Below are 20,370 nucleotides of genomic sequence, written 5' to 3' on the forward strand. Positions count from 1 at the left end.
AAAGACGACCAGTGGGAATCTATAAGATGGGAGATGGAGTAGAACTAGAAAAAGTAAAAAGGAAAAGGACTTGGGAGTGACAATGGAAGAAAATAATCAACCGGTTAGCCATATTGATAGAATTTTCAGAGAGACGTATAATTTGCTAAGGAATATTGGAGTAGCATTTCACTATATGGACAAGGAAATGATGAAGAAATTGATAAGTACTAAAATAAGACCTAGATTGGAATATGCAGGAGTTGTGTGGACTCCCCATAAAAAGAAACACATAAGAAAATTAGAGACTACAAAAAATGGCTACAAGAATGGTTCCAGAATTTAAAGGGATGGCATATGAGGAGAGACTAAAGGCAATGGATCTACCAACCTTGGAGCAGAGAAGAGAGAGGATCTGATACAAGTTTATAAATTGATTAACGGAATGGATGAAGTGGATAATGAGAAACTGATCCTGAGAGAAGAATATGACTTTAGAAGCACAAGATCGCATAGTAAGAAACTAAGGAAGGGACGATGTCTGAGAGATGTTAAAAAATTTAGTTTCCTGCAAAGATGTGTTGAGACTTGGAACAGTTTGAGTGAGGAAGTGGTATCAGCAAAGAGTGTACATAGTTTTAAAGAAAAATTGGATAAGTGTAGATATGGAGATTACCAGCGGGCGCACCATGAAACAGCTGTTGGCCTGCATTGACACCCCTGACAAGCCGACCATGAAACAATTTTGGAAGGATTATAACATTAAAAGGGATCGACAACATCGACGAGTCATGGAAGGAGGTGTCCAAGTCGGCAATGAATGGATGTTGGCGTAATTTGTGGCCTGAGTGCGTGGGCGTAAACAGGAAGTCCCTGTCGATGTTACAGCAGTAAGGAAAGACATCGTTCATATCTCCCATAAGGCAGGCTTCAATGAGGTGGACGAGAATGACGTACAAGAACTGCTGGACAGTCATTCTGAGCCTCTCTCCAACGACGACCTCATGGAGTTGGAGAAACAAAAATACTTTGGAGGAAATGGAGGAGGACAAGGAGCCTGAAAGAACCCTCTCCGTCAAGATTTTCGAGGAGATTTTTAATCATATTAACCAGGCCATACATCTTCTCCAGGAGAATGACCCCAACCCAAACCGAAGTAATGGCGTGACTAATGCTATAGAAAATGACATGAAAGTGTATAAAGAACTATTTGAGGCAAAAGAAAAGGATGGCAAAACAGACAGTCATCTCATCTTTCTTCAAACCACTCACCGCCCAAGCAACCCCATCCACATCCCAAGCAACCCCATCTACCGATCAAGCAACTCCATCCACCTCCCAAGCTACCCCATCCACCTCAAAAAGCAATCCCATCTACTTCCATAGGAGTCATCTCGTCGTACTTCAAAGTTCGTCCTGCTACCTCGAAAAAAACTCCACCCACTTCCAAAACAACTCCATCCACCTCCAAAACAACTCCACCCACATCCAATCTATCCTTCACATCCACCGTAACCTTGGTGACGATGAGGAGAGCCTGGATGACCCACCCCACTGGAAAACGTATTCTCTCAAGAATTTGAAGGGTTTGAAGCAGCTGACCGAGTTTGGGTCGGTGTGGGCATGATGAGATTTAATCCTCCAAGGCCCTGTGTCCCTCGGGGCACAAAACAACACACTACGCATATCACATCCACTCAGTACTACCAATTCTAAAGGTGTAAATAACAACTAACAACATAGAAAGTGTCGTTTATTTACGCATCGCGAAATACATGTATGTAGTTGATAATTTCAAATCCCTCAGTTAGCGATCGTTTCGGTTAGCGATCTGTTTTTGGGAAACGTAACCCTATCGTTAACCAAGGGATACCTGTACATAGTTTTAAAGAAAAATTGGATAAGTGTAGATATGGAGACGGGACCACACGAGCATAAAGCCCAGGCCCTGTAAAACTACAACTAGGTAAATACAACTAGGTAAATACACACACACGTGTGTGTGTGTGTATTTACCTAGTTGTAGTTTTAAAGCGCCTGGGCTTTATGCACACGTCTCCATATCTACACTTATCCAATCTTACTTTAAAAGTATGCACACTCGTTGCAGATACTACTTCTTCATTTAAACTGTTCCACGTCTCAATACATCTTTGCAGGAAACTATATTTTTTAACATCACTCAGACATCTTCCTTTTCTCAGCTTTTTACTATGTGATCTTGTGCTTCGAATGTCATATTCTTCTCTCAGGATCAGTTTCTTATTATCTACTTTGTCCATTCCGTTGATCAATTTATAAACTTGTATCAGATCTCCTCTCTCTCTTCTTTGTTCCAGGGTTGGCAGATCCATAGCCTTTAGTCTCTCCTCATATGTCATCCCTTCAAATTCTGGAACCATTCTTGTAGCCAGTTTTTGTAGTCTCTCCAACTTTATGTGTTTCTTTTTATGAGGGGTCCACACTACTCCTGCATATTCCAATCTGGGTCTTATTATAGTACTTATCAATTTCTTCATCATTTCTTTGTCCATGTAGTGAAATGCTACTCCAATATTCCTTAGCAAATTATATGTTTCTATAAAAATTCTATCAATATGGCTTACCGGTTGATTGTTTTCTTCCATCGTCACTCCTAAGTCCTTTTCCTTTTTTTACTTTCTCTAGTTCTACTCCATCTCCCATCTTATAGATTCCCACGGATCGTCTTTCACTCTTTCCCATTTCCATGACATGGCTTTTTTTTTTTTTTTTTTTTCTATACCATGTGGGCTTTTCACGGGAATTTCTGGGCTAAAGGGGATACTTTTTAGGGTACCTCCTATCTCAAAGCTCACCCGCCAGGAAACCGTTGCCCTGATTGAGGAAGCCCAACCTGCACTCAGACCGTGGACAGGATTCGAACCCGTGCGCTTGGAGACCCCTTGGATCCCAAAGCACGCATGGTTCCACTGTACCACACATTCACATTGAATTCCATTTCCCACTTTTTACTCCATTCCCAGATCTTATTTAGGTCTTCTTGCAGTATTTCACAATCCTCCTTTTGCTTTTATAACTCTGCACAATTTCGTATCATCTGTAAACAGATTTATGTAGCTGTTCACTCCTTCTGGCATGTCGTTAATATAAATGAGGAAAAGTATTGGTGCCAATACTGACCCCTGTGGCACTCTGCTTTCTACTGCTCTCCACTTGGACTTCATATTTTTAACTACCGTCCTTATTTCTCTCCCCCTCAAATAATTTTTTATCCATCTCAATGTGCTTCCTTTTAAGCCACCCTTCTCCTCTAACTTCCATATTAATCTTGCATGTGGCACTTTGTCAAACGCTTTTTTTAAATCCAAATAAATACAGTCAACCCATCCCTCTCTCTCTTGTACTCTATCAACTATTCTAGAATAGAAACTCAATAAATTAGTTACACACGACCGTCTTTTTCTAAAACCAAATTGGCTATTTGATATTAATTTGTTGTTTTCAAGGAACTCGATCCATGTGTGTGTGTGTGTGTGTGTGTGTGTGTGTGTGTGTGTGTGTGTTGTAAGGTTTTTGAGTTGTAAGACATTTTGGGCATAGAAAATTTTGCCTATTTTTAGTGTAGGTCTCATTTTTTATATTTTTCCTGTTTTAGTTACTTATTCCCTTTCTGTATATACAGTTGACCCTCACTAACTCTAACTAATAGGGGGAAAGGTTGCTCCGACAAATGTGAATGTCCGACTTACATGAATTCCCTTCCCCAACCTCTACACACACTAAAAAAAGATAACTCAGATTTGGTGTAGGATTTATTTCTTTAATTTTAGGGGAATTTGAAATTTTGGGATTACATTTCTCTCCAAAATCTTCAGACCCTAAATTACCAGATGGGCATGTACAGTACATGTTTTAATTCATTTACTTTCTGCACGACAAGCATGTGTTACAACTTATCTATTCACCTTTCACATTACAAGATCACATTATAAAATTACCTAATGTTCTGTATTGATTGATTTCCCTTTATTTGATGCATCTGTTATGATGTGTATACACTAATCTACTTCAAATTACACAGGTTGACAGAAATTTGCTACAATGGATAAACAGAAGGCCAAGATATTGCACGACCTCCTCAAGTCCTCCTCCGCTGACAAAACGTGCCGAGGCCTCAGGGAGATCAAGAAGAGGCTGTTAACTAATCTCGAAAACCTCTCTGTCTTTAGGTGTGCCTTGAAATATTTATACATTTATTTACTTTTTTGTCTGTAAGAGAGATGATGGACAAAGGCATCATTTAAAGACACTTATCCTCCAGTTTCAATTATTTTATTTTGAATTTGTACTGGGACTGGAATTCCAGTTATTATGTTAATTTTTTTTTTTACTTCATGTCACCTTTGGTCAGCGTCTCTCTTTCATTAAAAGAAAAAAAAATGGAAAAAAGTGTATTTATCTGTGAAAGTTTAGAGGTTATGATAAAACCCTGCCTCTCCTTCAGGACACTTGGACTAATACCACAAGCCTTGAAACTAATCCAGCGTCCCAACGAGGAGATCTTGAATGGGACACTGAGTATCCTAAGCAGCTGCTGTACTGATGAAGATGCCCGCAGGGAGGTGAGCACTCTCTGTGCTTCTGGTCATCTTTCCCTTTAATAATCTCTAGTGGGGGTCAACTGCTGTCATTAGCTGTCAACAGTTTCCCCTGTCTTGTGTGTCCTCTTCCTCCAGGTCCTCTTGTCTCATATCTCTGAATTCTATCTCTCCACCAAAGTCTATGTCTTCCCTTTGTTTTTTTCTCTCTGCTTAGCTTCTCCATGACACCTTGCAATTTTTACTATGTACTGTCACTGAAAGTGCTGGCGCCTACAGATCTGATGTGAAAATAAATGAAACGTTGGGAATAATTTAGAAGTTTTCCTTGTATGGGGAAAAAGATTCCTTAATCAGGAGTTAAAATATAACACACATCCGCATAGACGACAAAACACGGTGAGGTCACAGTTAACCTTCTTTCTCTCCTCTTCATAGTGACTTCACAGTTGAGAGAGAGACAGAGAGAGAGAGAGAGAGAGAGAGAGAGAGAGAGAGAGAGAGAGAGAGAGAGAGAGAGAGAGAGAGAGAGAGAGACAGACAGACAGACAGACAGACAAAAAAAATTCTCATTGCCCTGCAGCTCCCACAAATACTCACTAACTTCACAATTAAGAGAGATAGATAAATAGACATAGATAGATAAGTAGAGAGAGAGAGAGAGAGAGAGAGAGAGAGAGAGAGAGAGAGAGAGAGAGAGAGAGAGAGAGAGAATTTATCATAATATGCCCCTTCTCCAGCTACTGTAAACACTCACTGACTTCTGAGTTGCATACAAGAATGAGTATGTTTGGTGTTTGAAATTGACCCAGTGAGCCTGAGTAAACAATATCAGAGGTGACAGGAATGTTTATTGACTTTGAATATTATCTGGAGAGATTTATGAAGGAGATTACCTCATCAATGATAAAAAATTATCTATGTCTATCACTCCTTTTTTCTATCCATCTATATTTATTTATTGATCTGCTTATTGATCTATTTATCAATCTATTGTGTGTGGGGGGGAGGGTGCACAAGTGTGCTGCACATGCATGCGTATGTGTGTGGGTGCATGCGTGTAATTTTTCACCTCGGTCGCCTCCTGGTCACCTAGCCAGTCTTCCCCATTACAGAGCGAGCTCAGAGCTCATATACCAATCTTTGGGTAGGACTGAGACCACAACACACTCCATACACCGGGACAGCGAGGCCACAACCCCTCGAGTTACATCCCGTACCTATTTACTGCTAGGTGAACACACCCCACACATTAAGAGCTGCGCCCATTTGCCTCGCCGCGCCGGGACTCGAACCCGGCCCCCTCGATTGTGAGTCGAGCATGCTAACCACTACACTCACGCTGTGTGTGTGTGTGTGTGTGTGTGTGTGTGTGTGTGTGTGTAATTCACCTCGGTCGTCTGCTGGTCACCCAGCCAGTCTTCCCCATTACAGAGCGAGTTCAGAGCTCATAGACCGATCTTTGGGTAGGACTGAGACCACATCACACACAACACACACCGGGAAAGCGAGGCCACAACCCTCAGTTACATCCCGTACCTATTTACTGCTAGGTGAACAGGGGCCACACATTAAGAGGCTTGCCCATTTGCCTCACCGCTTTCCGGAACTCGAACCCGGCCCTCTCAATTGTGAGTTGAACGTGCTAACCACTACATTATGCGGGGTGTGTGTGTGTGTGTGTGTGTGTGTGTGTGTGTGTGTGTGTGTGTGTGTGTGTGTGTGTGTGTGTGTGTGTCTGTCTGTCTGTCTGTCTGTCTGTCTGTCTGTCTGTCTGTCTGTCTGTGTGTGTGTGTGTGTGTGTGTGTGTGTGTGTGTGTGTGTGTGTGTGTGTATTTACCTAGTTGTAGTTTTACAGGGCCTGGGCTTTATGCTCGTGTGGCCCCGTCTCCATATCTACACTTATCCAATCTTACTTTAAAAGTATGCACACTTGTTGCAGACACTACTTCTTCATTCAAACTGTTCCACGTCTCAATACACCTTTGCGGGAAACTGTACTTTTTAATATCTCTTACACATCTTCCCTTCCTCAGCTTCTTACTATGCGATCTTGTGCTTCGACTGGCATATTCTTCTCTCAGGATCAGATACTCATTGTCCGCTTGGTCCATTCCATTTATCAATTTATAAACTCGTATGAGATCCCCTCTCTCCCTTCTCTGCTCCAATGTTGGAAGATCCATAGCCTTTAGTTTCTCCTCATATGTCATCCCTACAAGGTCTGGAATCATTCTTGTAGCCATTTTTTGTAGTCTCTCCAGCTTCCTTATGTGTTTCCTTTTGTGAGGGGTCCACACTACTCCTGCATATTCCAATCTGGGTCTTATTATAGTACTTATCAGTTTCTTCATCATTTCTTTGTCCATGTAGTGAAATGCTATTCCAATATTCCTTAGCAAATTGTATGTCTCTGAAAATTCTATCAATATGATTATTTTCTTTCACTCTTTCCCATTTCCATGACATGGCTTTTGTTCACATTGAATTCCATCTCCCACTTTTTACTCCATTCCCAGATCTTATTTGTGTGTGTGTGTGTAATTCACTGTGTGATCTGCTGCAGTCTCTGACGAGACAGCCAGACGTTACCCTACGGAATGAGCTCAGAGCTCATTGTTTCCGATCTTCGGATAGGCCTGAGACCAGGCACACACCACACACTGGGAAAACAAGGTCACAACTACTCGATTTACATCCCGTACCTACTCACTGCTAGGTGAACAGGGGCTACACGTGAAAGGAGACACACCCAAATATCTCCACCGGCGGGGAATCGAACCCGGTCATCTGGCTTGAAGCCAGCGCTCTAACCACTGAGCTACCGGGGCGTGTGTGTGTGTGTGTGTGTGTGTGTGTGTGTGTGTATTTACCTATTTGTGTATTACAGGGCCTGAGCTAAGCTCTCTGTATCCTGTCTCCTTGTCCATTCTTGTCATATCTCTCTTTCATCTGATTGACACACACCGCATCAACGACATCACTGCTCAGTTTATTCCACTTATCAATGCTACGATGCGGGAAACTGTATTTTCTCACGTCATTTAGACAGATGTCTTTTATTAGCTTTTTTCCATGTCCTCGGAGATGATTACTTGTGGTCACCTTTATCAACTCTTGTTCACCAATTTATACATAGTTATCATGTCTCCTCTTGTTCTTCTCTCTTCTAATGTGGTCAGCCCCAGCTCCTCAGTCTTTCCTCATAGTCTAACTCCCTGAGTCCTGGTACCATCCTTGTTGCCAGCCTCTGTACCCTTTCTACCTTCTTCACATTTTTCTTCATATGCAGTGACCAGACACAAGCTGCATATTCTAACTGGGGTCTTATTAAGGTACGTAATATCTTCTTCATCATTCCTTCATCTAGGTAGTGGAACGCAAGGCTAATATTTTGAAGCATGTTACATGTTTTCCAAAAATCTTGTTAATGTGTTTCTCCGGTGACAAAGTGTTTTGCACGGTTACTCCTAAGTCTTTCTCTTCATTGGTCTCTTTAATTTTCTCATCACCCAGCCTGTAATTCCACTTTGGTCTGTATCTACTTCTTCCCATTTTCATAACATGGGTCTTGTCTATATTAAATTCCATCTGCCACTCCTTACTCCACTCATATATTTTATCAAGATCTTCCTGTAACTTGTTACAATCTTCCACATTCTTTACTCTCCTCATAATTTTAGTATCGTCCAAACATGTTCATGTAACTGTCAATTCCTACTGGCATATCATTAACATAAATCAAAAACATGATGGGACCAAGCACTGACCCTTGTGGAACTCCACTGGTTACCTTCTTCCACTCGGACTTCCTTCCTCTCACCACTGTTCTCATTTCTCTTCCCATTAAGTAATTTTCCATCCATTTTGCTAGTTTATCATTTACTCCTCCAATCTTCTTTAGTTTCCACATCAGTCTATTGTGTGGTACTTTATCAAAGGCCTTTCTCAAGTCCAGGTAGATAGCATCCACCCATCCCTCTCTATGTTGTAGTATGTCAGTCACTCTTGAATAAAAACATAATAAATTGGATACACGATCTTCCTTTTCTGAAACCAAACTGCCTTTCACTCAGAATGTTTTCACTTTCTAGATACTCACTCCACTTAGCTTTAATTACTTCTTCACATACCTTGCACAATATACTAGTCAACGATACTGGTCTATAATTTAGCGGTTCCATTCTACTACCATTCTTATATATAGGCACAATGTCAGCTCTTTTCCACTCTTTCGGGACTAATCCTGTTCGTATGGAGGTTTCCACAATATCAAATACGGGGTTCAACAATTGATCCTTACATTCATTTACCAACCTCCCAGATATGCCATCAGGCCCCATTGATTTATTAATATCCAGATTGCTTATAATTTTCTATACATCTTCCTTAGTAACCATGATGTCCTGCATTTGCTTTATTTCCGTAGGTCTTCCTACCATAAAATGCTCCTCCTTTGTAAACACTTTGCAAAAGTTGTCGTTCAAAATTTCAGCTATATCTCCAGCATCCTTCATATACTTCTTCCCCATATTTTTACCTTTTCTATTGCCTCCCTTATATTTAGTTTTCCATTTATGAATTTGTAAAACATTTTTGTGTCACTATCACAGTTTTCCACCACCCTCTGTTCATATTCCTTCTGTGCTGTTCTCCTTACTTCAACATATCTATTCCTTGCTGTTTTGTAAACTTCTCTTGATAATACATCACTGTTTTTCTTAAGTTTCTTCCATGCCTTTTCTTTGTTCTTTTTTGCTTCTTCACAATTTCTATTAAACCACTGTTTATTATTTAAAGTCCTCTTTCTGTAATATGGCACAAACTTTTTCACAGCAGAGTTATACAAATCCATAAATTTATCGTATTTCAATTGCATATCCCTTTCCTGGTATACCACGAACCAGTCAATTTCATTAAAGAACTCCCTTATATGGTTATAATTTGCCCTAATATAATTTAATTTTTCCTCCCTGCGTTCCACAATCTTATTCGTGCTTAATTCTGCATCCAGCTCAAAGCTTAGGACATCATGATCGCTTCTCCCCAAGGGACATTTATGTTCAATTTCCTCTTTTAGAGAGATGCCCCTGGTAAATACCAAATCCAACCTTGCTGCAACATCTTGTTCCCTGCACCTTGTTGGTAATCTTACCCACTGTGTCATCAAGTTATTTGTTGCTACCTTTAACAATTCTTTTGCCCACTCACCACCGTTCACCACTTCGTAGTCTTCCCACACTATTTCTTTACAATTAAAGTCTCCGACTATCATCACTCTATCCTTTCTGATGAGTTCTTGCTTCATTCTGTCTAGAGTATTTCTCATCACCATTTGATACTGTTCATATTCCCAAGCATTGGTTCTGGGTAGTATGTATACTGTTATAATATTAATGTCCCTCTTGCCATCTGTTATAAGCATACTTATCATTTCCTCATTTCTTTTACTATAGTTCACCTCCTTCACTATCAGATCTTCCTTAGTAAGAACCATTATACCACCACCACCTTTATTTTTTCTATCATTTCTCCATACTTTGTAGTGTCTTACAACAAACCAGTCTAGCTTTATTTCGGGCCTTAGCTTTGTTTCCACTACACACATTATGTCCGGTTCATTATTTCTTAGGTAATCCATACATTCTAGCCTCTTAGACAGAAATCCATCTATATTCATGTAAGTCACTTGTATTCCATTCCTATTCTCTTTCTTCCTTGTAATGTCTATTCTGTCTGTTTTATCCACCATTTCTTTAGCCTCCCATTTCTCATCCTCCAAAAAAACTTGGTCTTTTCCTCCTCTGTTCTTTCGTCATTCCTCTCTTTCACTTCAGTTACAAGTTCTTTCATTTTCATTCGCTCATCCTGTGACATATTTCTTCTTATGTAAATTGTTTTGGTTTCCTCAGAGTCCTTAAGTTTCCAAGCCCTCCTCAACAAGGCCTCAACTGCCACCTGAGACTTTAATTTCAATTTTAATGGTCTATTCTTGCCTTCCTCAAAAGCTCCCAATCTCACACTTTCTTCTACCTCAGCATATAGGTCTTCTTCCTCCACAGAGATCTTATTCAGTAAAGACTTAATCCTGTCATTTTTCCTTATTCCTCCTATCCTACCAGTTTCTGTTAGTTTCCTCCCTCAATCCTGTTATGATCACACATTTTTTCTTTTCAGCAATATCTCTCACCACATAGTCATTTTCCTTTAGTGCCTTTACCATTTCACTCTGCGTAATCACTTTATTTTTCTCTTCCTGCTTTTTCACTATCTCCCTAAAGGACCTTTGTACCTCCTGATGTTCATGGTTCACTTCTTTCATCCTGGCATCAATTAGATTAAGGCATTCCTCCTTCCTCAAGTCCCCTTCGGATATTTTCATCTCCATTTCTAGGAGTTTAGCTTTCATCTCTTCACATTGTTTCCTTAGTTGTTGGTTTTCCTTCTCCATCTCTACTTTTTCATTCAATAGTTCTTTATTCGCTATTGTTAACAAATAGATCTCTTTTCTGAACGAATCATTCTCGACTATAACTCTATCCAGTTTTTCTTCTGTGGACAAAATGTTTAGGAACTTACTTTCCAGTGCCTGGATTCTTGCATGTGTGTGTGTGTGTGTGTGTGTGTGTGTAATGAGAGAGACAGACAGACAGGCAGGCAGGCAGGCAGGTGGGTAAGCAGGGAGGCAGGCAGGCTGGCAGGAAAGCAGACAGACAGACGGACAGACAGACAGACAGACAGACAGATACACTCAGATAGACTGTCAGACAGACAAATGCAGAGAGAGAGAGAGAGAGAGAGAAAAAAAAGCAGATCTCAATACACAGGTCACAAGCCCCACCTCAATGTGACCTGGTTTGGAAAATATTGGTATTTTATTTTTGATATGTTATTTTATTTAATTTTGCTAATATAGATAAAAACATCAAGTGCTGATCAGAGCTTGATGAAGTGGTAACAAAGTAATTTAATGTGATTGACGGAGAAGAGAAACATGGTGGAAGTTAAGTGCCCTTAATTATATTCTCTCTCTCTCTCTCTCTCTCTCTCTCTCTCTCTCTCTCTCTCTCTCTCTCTCTCTCTCTCTCTCTCTCTCTCTCTCTCTCTCTCTCTCTCTCTCTCTCTCTCTCTCTCTCTCTCTCTCTCTCTCTCTCTCTCTCTCTCTCTCTCTCTCTCTCTCTCTCTCTCCTTCAGAGTTCTGTTAGAGTACTCTCATTTGGTTTTCCAGGAATCAATTTATTTTGATGAGGCCTGTAGTCACTGGCTCTTGCTATGATAGTACAGTGAGGGCTCAATCCTCGAGCATCTTTGAAGTCAAACTTTTTTGATACTCGAACGCAAAAATTTGACTTGGTACAGCAATACTCCCGCTTAACGAACAGGATAGGGGGTGTCAAAGCTGTTCGTAGAGCGGAAATTCGTTAAGCGGACATAATTTTCCCATAGGAAATCATGGAAATAGGGGGGATGCATTCTGGGCTGGTCCCCAACATACCACATGGGTTAAAAAAAAATTATACATATGTTTCTCAGTGTATTGGGCCACTGGTGTGCCACTGCTTTTATGATGTCATATGAGTGATTGGAAGTTATAGAAGCTACATACAAATTGTCTCACTGATAGCTCCACTGTAATTTGTGCTGGAGCGGATCAAATTTTACTGCTGTGAGACAGAGTCTAGTGCAGGGGTGTGGAGTCGGAGTCGAGGAGTCGGAGTCGAGGAGTCGAAGAGTCGGCTACTTTTGGCCAGAGTCGGAGTCGGAATTAGAGTCAGAGTCGAAGTCGGAGTCGGTAAAAATATGAGCGACTCCGACTCCTTTACGTGATAAATTTTTGAGTCAAGATTCCACTTCATGGAGATTCCTACAAATTGGGAGAAATTGACTTTGTGGAGGATGTGTCCAATCAAGCATTACATATAAAGATAATTTTTATTAATTTATGATAATTATATAATTGTCAAGTACACTTTTATTATGGATTGACTAAAAAATATGGAAGTATTGATTCTCTTAACTTTCATCTTATTTTTAGTGTGGCAACTAGCGGGCTTTTTGTTTAATCTTTTCCCTTGGCTACCATCCCTGATGTAAAAAAAAAAAAAAGACTATCGTTGTACGGAAAAAAAAAAAAGCGGAGTCGGAGTCGGAGTCACAACCTTCAAATTTCCTGGAGTCGGAGTCGGAATCAGAGTCGCAACATTTAAATTTACTGGAGTTGGAGTCGGAGTTGCAACATTTAAATTTACTGGAGTCAGAGTCGGAGTCGCAACCTTCAAATTTCCTGGAGTCGGAGTTGCAACATTTAAATTTACTGGAGTCAGAGTCGGAGTCACAACCTTCAAATTTCCTGGAGTCGGAGTCGCAACATTTAAATTTACTGGAGTCAGAGTCGGAGTCGGAGTCGGACTTTTAAAAATCCGACTCCACACCGCTGGTCTAGTGTATGGCACTAACGCGGGTAACATGTTAAGCGGCGAAAATGCATTGTTAAGTGGAGCAGAAATACAGTTCAACCTCTTAGTACTATGGAGTGGGAGAGAATGAGACAGAGGCAGCCAATACCAGCACTAGGAGCTGGATCCAAGATTCTTTAACAATGTCAGAGCAACCTCCTGCCGCGAAATGGCATCCATGAACGCTTGGAGGGACAGTGACGAGGTTGCTATCAGGTTGCTTTGAGGTTGCTGGGAACACCACCTCTTGAGGTGAATTACTAATGAAATACCGCAGTATTTCATTAGTAATTCACTGTCACTCAGTGCCACGGAGTCGAGGTTATCCTGCTCATGGCATGAGCGTATATGAATACTAATATATGATATTCATTATAGCAGGCAATAAAGGAGTGGAAACATAAATTCAATATCGTGGTGAAAGTAACACGCAGGCTAAAAGGGTCACAAGAAGAAGAAGAAGCAGGCGAGTTGCCGCGAGTCTCCGCCTCATCTATGGTCGATCTCATCTCTGCTTTATTTTTTGGTATTCCATGTAAGATTTCACTTTATGCATTACAAATCAGTCTTTTCTTGGGGGCAAAGTTTGTAAAAAGCTGATAGAAATTCTTTTTTGTGAACATAAATGCATATATAAGACAATAACACCACCTGGAGAGGTGGTGTTCCCAGCAACCTCAGAGCAACCTTGTTACCGTCCCCCCAAGCGTTCATGGATGCCATTTCGCGGCAGGAGGTTGCTCTGATGTTAAAGTTTCTTGGATCCAGCTCCTGGCAGCCAATGAGCACTTTTAGGCGGGCTACCAACCTCCACCTGCCAACAGCAATGAATCTTTTTGGATGCTATTTTACGAAGGTTGGTATGTGAGCAGGAGGTTGCTCTGAAGGTTGTCTGTATCAATAGACAACAACCAGCTTCTTGGATCCGGCCCCAGGGGCGCTAGAGACAGGCGGGGAGCCAGCCAATCACAGCGAAACTGCTGCATTCAGTCCCTCACCCGGCAAATTCAAACCCAAAAAATTCGCCAAAACGGATGTGGTTGTACGTTATGTGGACTTTTTGGTCTAACTTTATATAGTATGTTAAACTGGAAATTCGTCAGACGAGTATTACTGTACTCAAAAAGATATCTGGTCCTCAAATGTCCGCACACGTGGTTGTAGAGAAAGGCTCTGGCCTCTTCCTTCCCGCCACTGCCAGTTGTCCTACTACAGTCATGAGAACAACATATTTTTCCTGCATTCTGTCTGTAGTTTTACAGTTAGAAACTTACAATGGCACCAAAGAGGCTTATTGGTGGTGAAAATAAAGAATCTAGTGAGAGTGCAAGTGTTAGTGAGTCACAGCCCTCCACTAGTGGGTTCACTGGAATCATACCAGGAGACGAATTGCCAGATGTTTTCATGGATGGTGACTCTTCCTCCAATGAGTAACCTCTCTCTTCCTCCTCACCCTTCTTCCCTCCTCTTCTACATTATCCATCACCAACCTTCACTGGAAATTTTTGTAAACTTTTGGTTTTGCTAAGGGTAGAACAAATTACCATCAGTAGTTGAACCTTTTGATACTTAAACAGCCATTTGGAACAAATTAAGTTTGAGTATTGAGTCTCCACTGTACTTGAGTTTTTGACAGTTCATCCCATTTCTTCATGTATTTGAATTTTTAGTGTTTTTTTTTTTTTTTTAGGTCTTTTACCCATACTATAATTTTGTTTTTGATATCAGTGTTTTCATCTACAGTGGAATCTCAATACTTGAATGTCTTGTTACGTTCACCGGTTAAACAGGTAAGATTGGCATCGGGGAGCCGGTGAACAATAACAGTAAAAAAAAACACTGAAGGGTCAACTGGTGAGGATATGCAAAGGGGCACTTAAGAATTTTTTTTTTTTTTTTTTTTTTTTTTTACATTACAAGGGCACTGGCCAAGGAAAACAAAGTGTTGGAAAAAAAATCCCGCTGGTTGCCAGGCCCTGTTAAGAGGAAAGTAGGAGAAAGAGAAAAAACAAAAAAATCTAAAAGGAGGGTCCAGTTAACGTAAGAGGTGTCTTGACACTCCTCTTTTGAAAGAGTTTAAGTCATAGGCAGGTGGAAATACAGACACAGGTAGAGAGTTCCAGAGTTTACCAGTGTAGGGAATGAAGGAGTGAAGATACTGGTTAACTCTTGCATTAGGAAGATGGACAGAATAGGGATGAGAAGAAGTAGAGAGTCTTGTGCAGCGAGGCCGCAGGAGGGGAAGGCATGCAGTTAGCAAGTTCAGAAGAGCAGACAGCATGAAAACAGCGGTAGAAGACAGATAAAGATGCAACATTGCGGCGGTGACTTAAAGAATCAAGACAGTCAGTTAGAGGAGAAGAGTTGATAAGACGAAAAGCTTTAGATTCCACCTTGTTTAGTAAAGCTGTGTGTGGATCCCCAGACATGAGAGCCATACTCCATACACGGGCGGATAAGGCCCCTGTACAGAGCAAGCAGCTGGGAGGGAGAGAAAAATGGACGAAGACGCCACAGGACACCTAACTTCTTGGAAGCTGATTTAGCAAGAGTAGAGATGTGAAATTTCCAGTTTAGATTTTTAGTGAAGGATAGACCGAGTGTGTTTAATGTAGAGGAGAGGGAAGTTGAGTGTTATTGAAGAAGAGAGGATAGTTGTCTGGAAGGTTATGTCGAGTAGATAGTTGTAGAAATTGAGTTTTGAGGCATTGAACAAAACCAGGTTTTCTCTGCCCCAATCAGAAACAAGTGAAAGATCAGAAGTTAGGCGTCCTATAGCATCTCGCCTTGAGTCATTTAATTGTTGTTGGGTTGGGCGTCTGTTGAACGCTGTTGAATAATGCAAGGTGGTATCATCAGCATAGGAGTGGATAGGGCATTGAGTCAGATTTAGGAGATCATTGATGAATAATAGAAAGAGAGTGGGTGATAGGACAGAACCCTGTGGAACACCACTGTTGATAGTTTTAGGGAAGAACAGTGACCGTCTACTACAGCAGCAATAGAACGATCGGAAAGGAAACTGGAGATGAAGGTACAGAGAGAAGGATAGAATCCGTAGGAGGGTAGTTTAGAAATTAAAGATTTGTGCCAGACTCTATCGAAGGCTTTCGATATGTCAAGGCCGACAGCAAAGGTTTCACCGAAGTCCCTAAAGAGGATGACCAAGATTCAGTTAGGAAAGTAAGAAGATCACCAGTAGATCTGCCTTTACGGAAACCATACTGGCAATCAGAGAGAAGGTTGTGAGCTGATAGATGCCTCATTATCTTCCTATTAAGGATAGACTCAAAGGCTTTAGAAAGGCAGGAAATCAAAGCTATAGGGCGGTAGTTAGAAGGATTGGAGTGGTCACCTTTTTAGGGACAGGTTGAATGTGAGCAAACTTCCAGCAAGAAGGATAAATAGAAGTAGAGACACAGATGAAAGAGTTTGACCAGGCAGTGAGCGAGTTCGGAAGCACAGTTTTGAGAACAACAGGAGGGACTCCATCCGGACCGTAAGCCTTCCGAGAATCAAGGCCAGAGAGGGCCAGGAAAACGTCTTTATAAAGAATTTTAATTTTAGGGATGAAGTAGTCAGAGGGTGGAGGAGTAGGAGGAATATGCCCAGAATCATCCAAAGTTGAGTTGGTAGCAAAGGTTTGAGCGAAGAGTTCAGCTTTAGAAAAGAAGAGACAGCTGTAGAGCCATCTGGATGAAGTAAAGGAGGGAAAGACGAAGAAGTAAAGTTGTTAGAGATATTATTGGCTAGATGCCAGAAATCTCGAGAGGAGTTAGAATTGGAAAGACTTTGACATTTTCTATTGATGAAAGAGTTTTAGTAAGTTGGAGAATAGATTTGGCATGATTACGGGCAGAAATATATAGGGCATGAGTTTCAGCAGTTGGATGGCTACGGAACCGTTTGTGAGCCGCCTCTCTATCATTGACAGCACGAGAACAAGCAGAGTTAAACCAAGGCTTTTTAGCTTTAGGGTTAGAGAAAGTATGAGGAATGTATAGCTCCATGCCAGAGATAATCACCTCTGTTATGCGCTCGGCACAAAGAGAAGGATCTCTGACATGAAAACAATAATCATCCCAAGGAAATCAGAATAGTACTGCCTTAGTTCCTCCCACTTAGCAGAGTTAAAATGCCAGAAGCACCTCCGCTTAGGCGGGTCCTGAGGCTGCACTGGAGTGATAGAACAGGTAACGGAAATTAGATTGTGGTCGGAGGAGCCCAACGGAGAGGAAAGTTTAACAGAGTAAGCAGAAGGGTTGGAGGTTAGGAAAAGATCAAGAATGTTGGGCGTGTCTCCAAGGCGGTCAGGAATACGGGTAGGGAACTGCACTAGCTGCTCTAGGTCATGAAGGATAGCAAAGTTGAAGGTTTGTTCACCAGGTTGGTCAGTGAAAGAAGATGAAAGCCAAAGCTGGTGGTGAACATTGAAATCTAAAATGGAGATCTCAGCAAAGGAAAGTGAGATAAGATGTGCTCCACCTTGGAAGTCAAATAGTCAAAGAATTTTACATAGTCAGAGGAATTAGGTGAGAGGTATACAGCACAGATGAATTTAGTTAGAGAGTGACATTGAAGTCTTAGCCAGATGGTAGAAAATTCTGAAGATTCAAGATTGTGGGCACGAGAGCAAGTGGTGTCGTTACGCACGTATGCGCAACATCCAGCTTTGGATTGAAAATGAGGATAGAGCAAGTAGGAGGAACAGAAAAGGGCTGCTGTCAGTAGTCACAGACAACTGTGTTTCGGTTAGGAAGAGAAGATGAGGTTTAGTAGAGGAGAGGTGGTGTTCCACAGATTGAAAATTAGAACGAAGGCCACGAATGTTGCAGAAATTGATAGTGAAAGTATTAGATGAAGTGTCAAGACACCCAAGGTCGACAGCAGAGGGGCAGTCCGACCTGGGGACATTTATGGTCCCCTCCCCAGAGGGGGACTCCGAGGCAGGGCGTGGTGAAGCCATTATTAAATTTTGATTTGAAGAGAGTGTAAAAGTGTAAGGTGTTGTAGTGTAGTGTAGGAAGTAGTAGAAGTTGTCTTTAGAGGGCAGGCTGCAGCTGCTCAATTGTATAAATGAGACCACAAAGGGAACCGGGAAGAGAGGACACGGGGAATCACTCAGTCTGCAGCACTGCCTACATCCCCGTAAGTACCTCTCCTGAGTATAACCCAATAACAAAACACACATGAAACTGACATACACAGATATAACACATAATAAATATAACAATAAAGAACCCAACTTAACAATACCTAACAATAATACTAATCCCATATGGAGGCAATGTGGAAAAACGGGACGAGGGGAAGTGATACTTATGAGGTGTCGCAGTGTGAAGTGCTGGGTGATGTGGATTCCATGGTAATCCAGGAGGCGGTGTGTTCACTGGTTGAGGCCTTGACCTCGACTGCCTTCCAAAAATCAGGGAGCTCGCTTAACACTTCCGCTTGAGTCGAATGGGGCCGCGCGAATCCTACTTCGTCATCGTCTTCATGAGATGGTGACGTGGAGGGGAGGTGGAGAGGTGGCAAACGAGGTAGCAAGTAGAGGAGGTGATGGTAGTGGAGTATGTTACGGGCGGGCCGTAACATTTCCTCCCCCCTAAGACCTCCGTAATGGGCTCATGAAGGAGGTGAGACGGGAGATCTTGATAAGGCGTCGGCGATGATGTTGTCCACCCCCTTGATATTATGGACTTCCAAGTTGAAGGGTTGAGTTAACAAAGCCCACCTAAGTATGCGTTGGTTTCGGTTCTTCATGGCGTGAAGGAAGGCCAAAGGATTGTGATCGGTGAAGACCTTCGTAGTTTGAGGGCCAGGATGAAGGTAGCACTCAAAATGTTGGAGCGCCAGGACGAGTGCCAGAGCCTCCTTCTCGATGGTGGAGTAGCTGAGTTGGTGTTTCTTCAGCTTGGCGGAGTGATAGGCGATGGGATGGAGGATGCCGCTTGTGTGGTCCGCTTGTAGGAGGACAGCACCCACTCCAACTCTACTCACGTCCACTTGTAGATGGAAGGGGCGTCCAGACCACTGATTCCGAGGAGAGGAACGCCTTAAGATGTTGGAAGGCTTGGTCGCAGGTCGGGGTCTAGTGGAAGGGGACGGAAGTGCTGATAAGGTCCGTCAGGGGGGTGGCTAGGGTGGAGAAGTTCCTACAGAACCGTCTGTAGAAACCGGCCATCCCCCAAGAACCTCAAGAGAGCTGTCCTGGTGGTATGGACAGGGAAGCCAAGGATGGCCTCCACGTTTGCTCTCATGGGGCGAACCTTGCCGTTCCCCACCACATGTCCCAGGTAGACCACCATAGACTTCCCGAAGGTGGACTTGGCCAGGTTGATCGTAAGACCAGCTTCCTGCAACCGACCCATCAGCCTTCGGAGACGGGTCAGATGTGTCACCCAGTCGTCCGAAGTCACCACCAGGTCGTCCAGATGGGCAGATGTTCCCTCCAAGTCCTGGGTGATGTAATTTATAGCCCTCTGGAAGGTGGCGGGAGCATTAGACAAGCCGAAGGGCATCACTGTGTATTGGTATAGCCCAAAGGGGGTGATGAAGGCGGATATTATTCAGGCCTCATCCGAGAGAGGAATCTGGTAGTAACCTGTAAGTAAATCTATGGTGGTTACAAATTTGGCTACTCCTATGCTATCTATAAGGTCCTCTATCAAGGGCAATGGGTAGGAGTCTGGTACCGTCACTATTTAATTTCCTGTAGTCGGTGCAAAATCGACTACTACCATCTGGCTTAGATGTTAACAGACAGGGAGAAGCCCAAGGGGATATACTAGGTTCTGCAAGGTGATGACAGAGCAGATAGTTTACCTCTTTTTTCATCAAGTCTCTTTTAATGGGTGAAATGTGATAGGCTGGTTGTCTTATAGGCTTGTCATTAGATATTAAAGTTGTATCATGTTGGATAGTAGTACAAAGCCCTGGAAGGTCACCTGTGATTTCAGAAAAGTCTAGCAATAACTTTTTAAGATCAGACTGTTGTGAAGGTGTTAAGGATAAAAAAACCTCATCAAGGTTGGACATGATTTGGCTATTTGAGGGGCGTCCTTTAGGTGATGAGAAGAGGAATTCGATGTTGGACTCTTCCTCGGGGAGCACAGGACCAGACTCCTTCCGTACCAGACATACAGGTACAGTGCGAGACAAGTCGTCCTCTGGTTCTCTGGAGTTGGTAAGGTTTCATTAGGTTAATATGAACTAGTTGGGAATCCTTACGACGGTCAGGAGTGTGGACCACATAGTTTTTTGAGCCACAACATAAGGCCCCATGAACTTACTGTGAAGAGCATTGCCTGGAGTGGGGAGAAAAGTAAAACCTTGTCTCCTGGTTTGAAACTTCT

General features: G+C 42.2%; 1 protein-coding gene across 2 annotated transcripts in view; it reads left to right on the forward strand.

Annotated features, from left to right (window-relative positions):
- Positions 1–3,626: 3,626 nt before the first annotated feature.
- The window catches only part of LOC123514282, a 93,137-nt gene continuing 76,393 nt past the window's right edge, over positions 3,627–20,370 (forward strand). Inside the window, exons 1-2 of one of the 2 annotated variants that reach the window (XM_045272103.1) lie at positions 3,627–4,190; positions 4,466–4,583. In XM_045272103.1, the coding sequence (XP_045128038.1) occupies positions 4,063–4,190; positions 4,466–4,583 (246 nt within the window). In that variant the 5' untranslated portion in view covers positions 3,627–4,062. The remainder of the gene's footprint in view (positions 4,191–4,465; positions 4,584–20,370) is intronic. The other variant, XM_045272095.1, reaches the window with a different exon arrangement.

This window comes from Portunus trituberculatus, chromosome 5 (genome assembly GCF_017591435.1).
Source record: "Portunus trituberculatus isolate SZX2019 chromosome 5, ASM1759143v1, whole genome shotgun sequence".
Lineage (NCBI taxonomy): Eukaryota > Metazoa > Arthropoda > Malacostraca > Decapoda > Portunidae > Portunus > Portunus trituberculatus.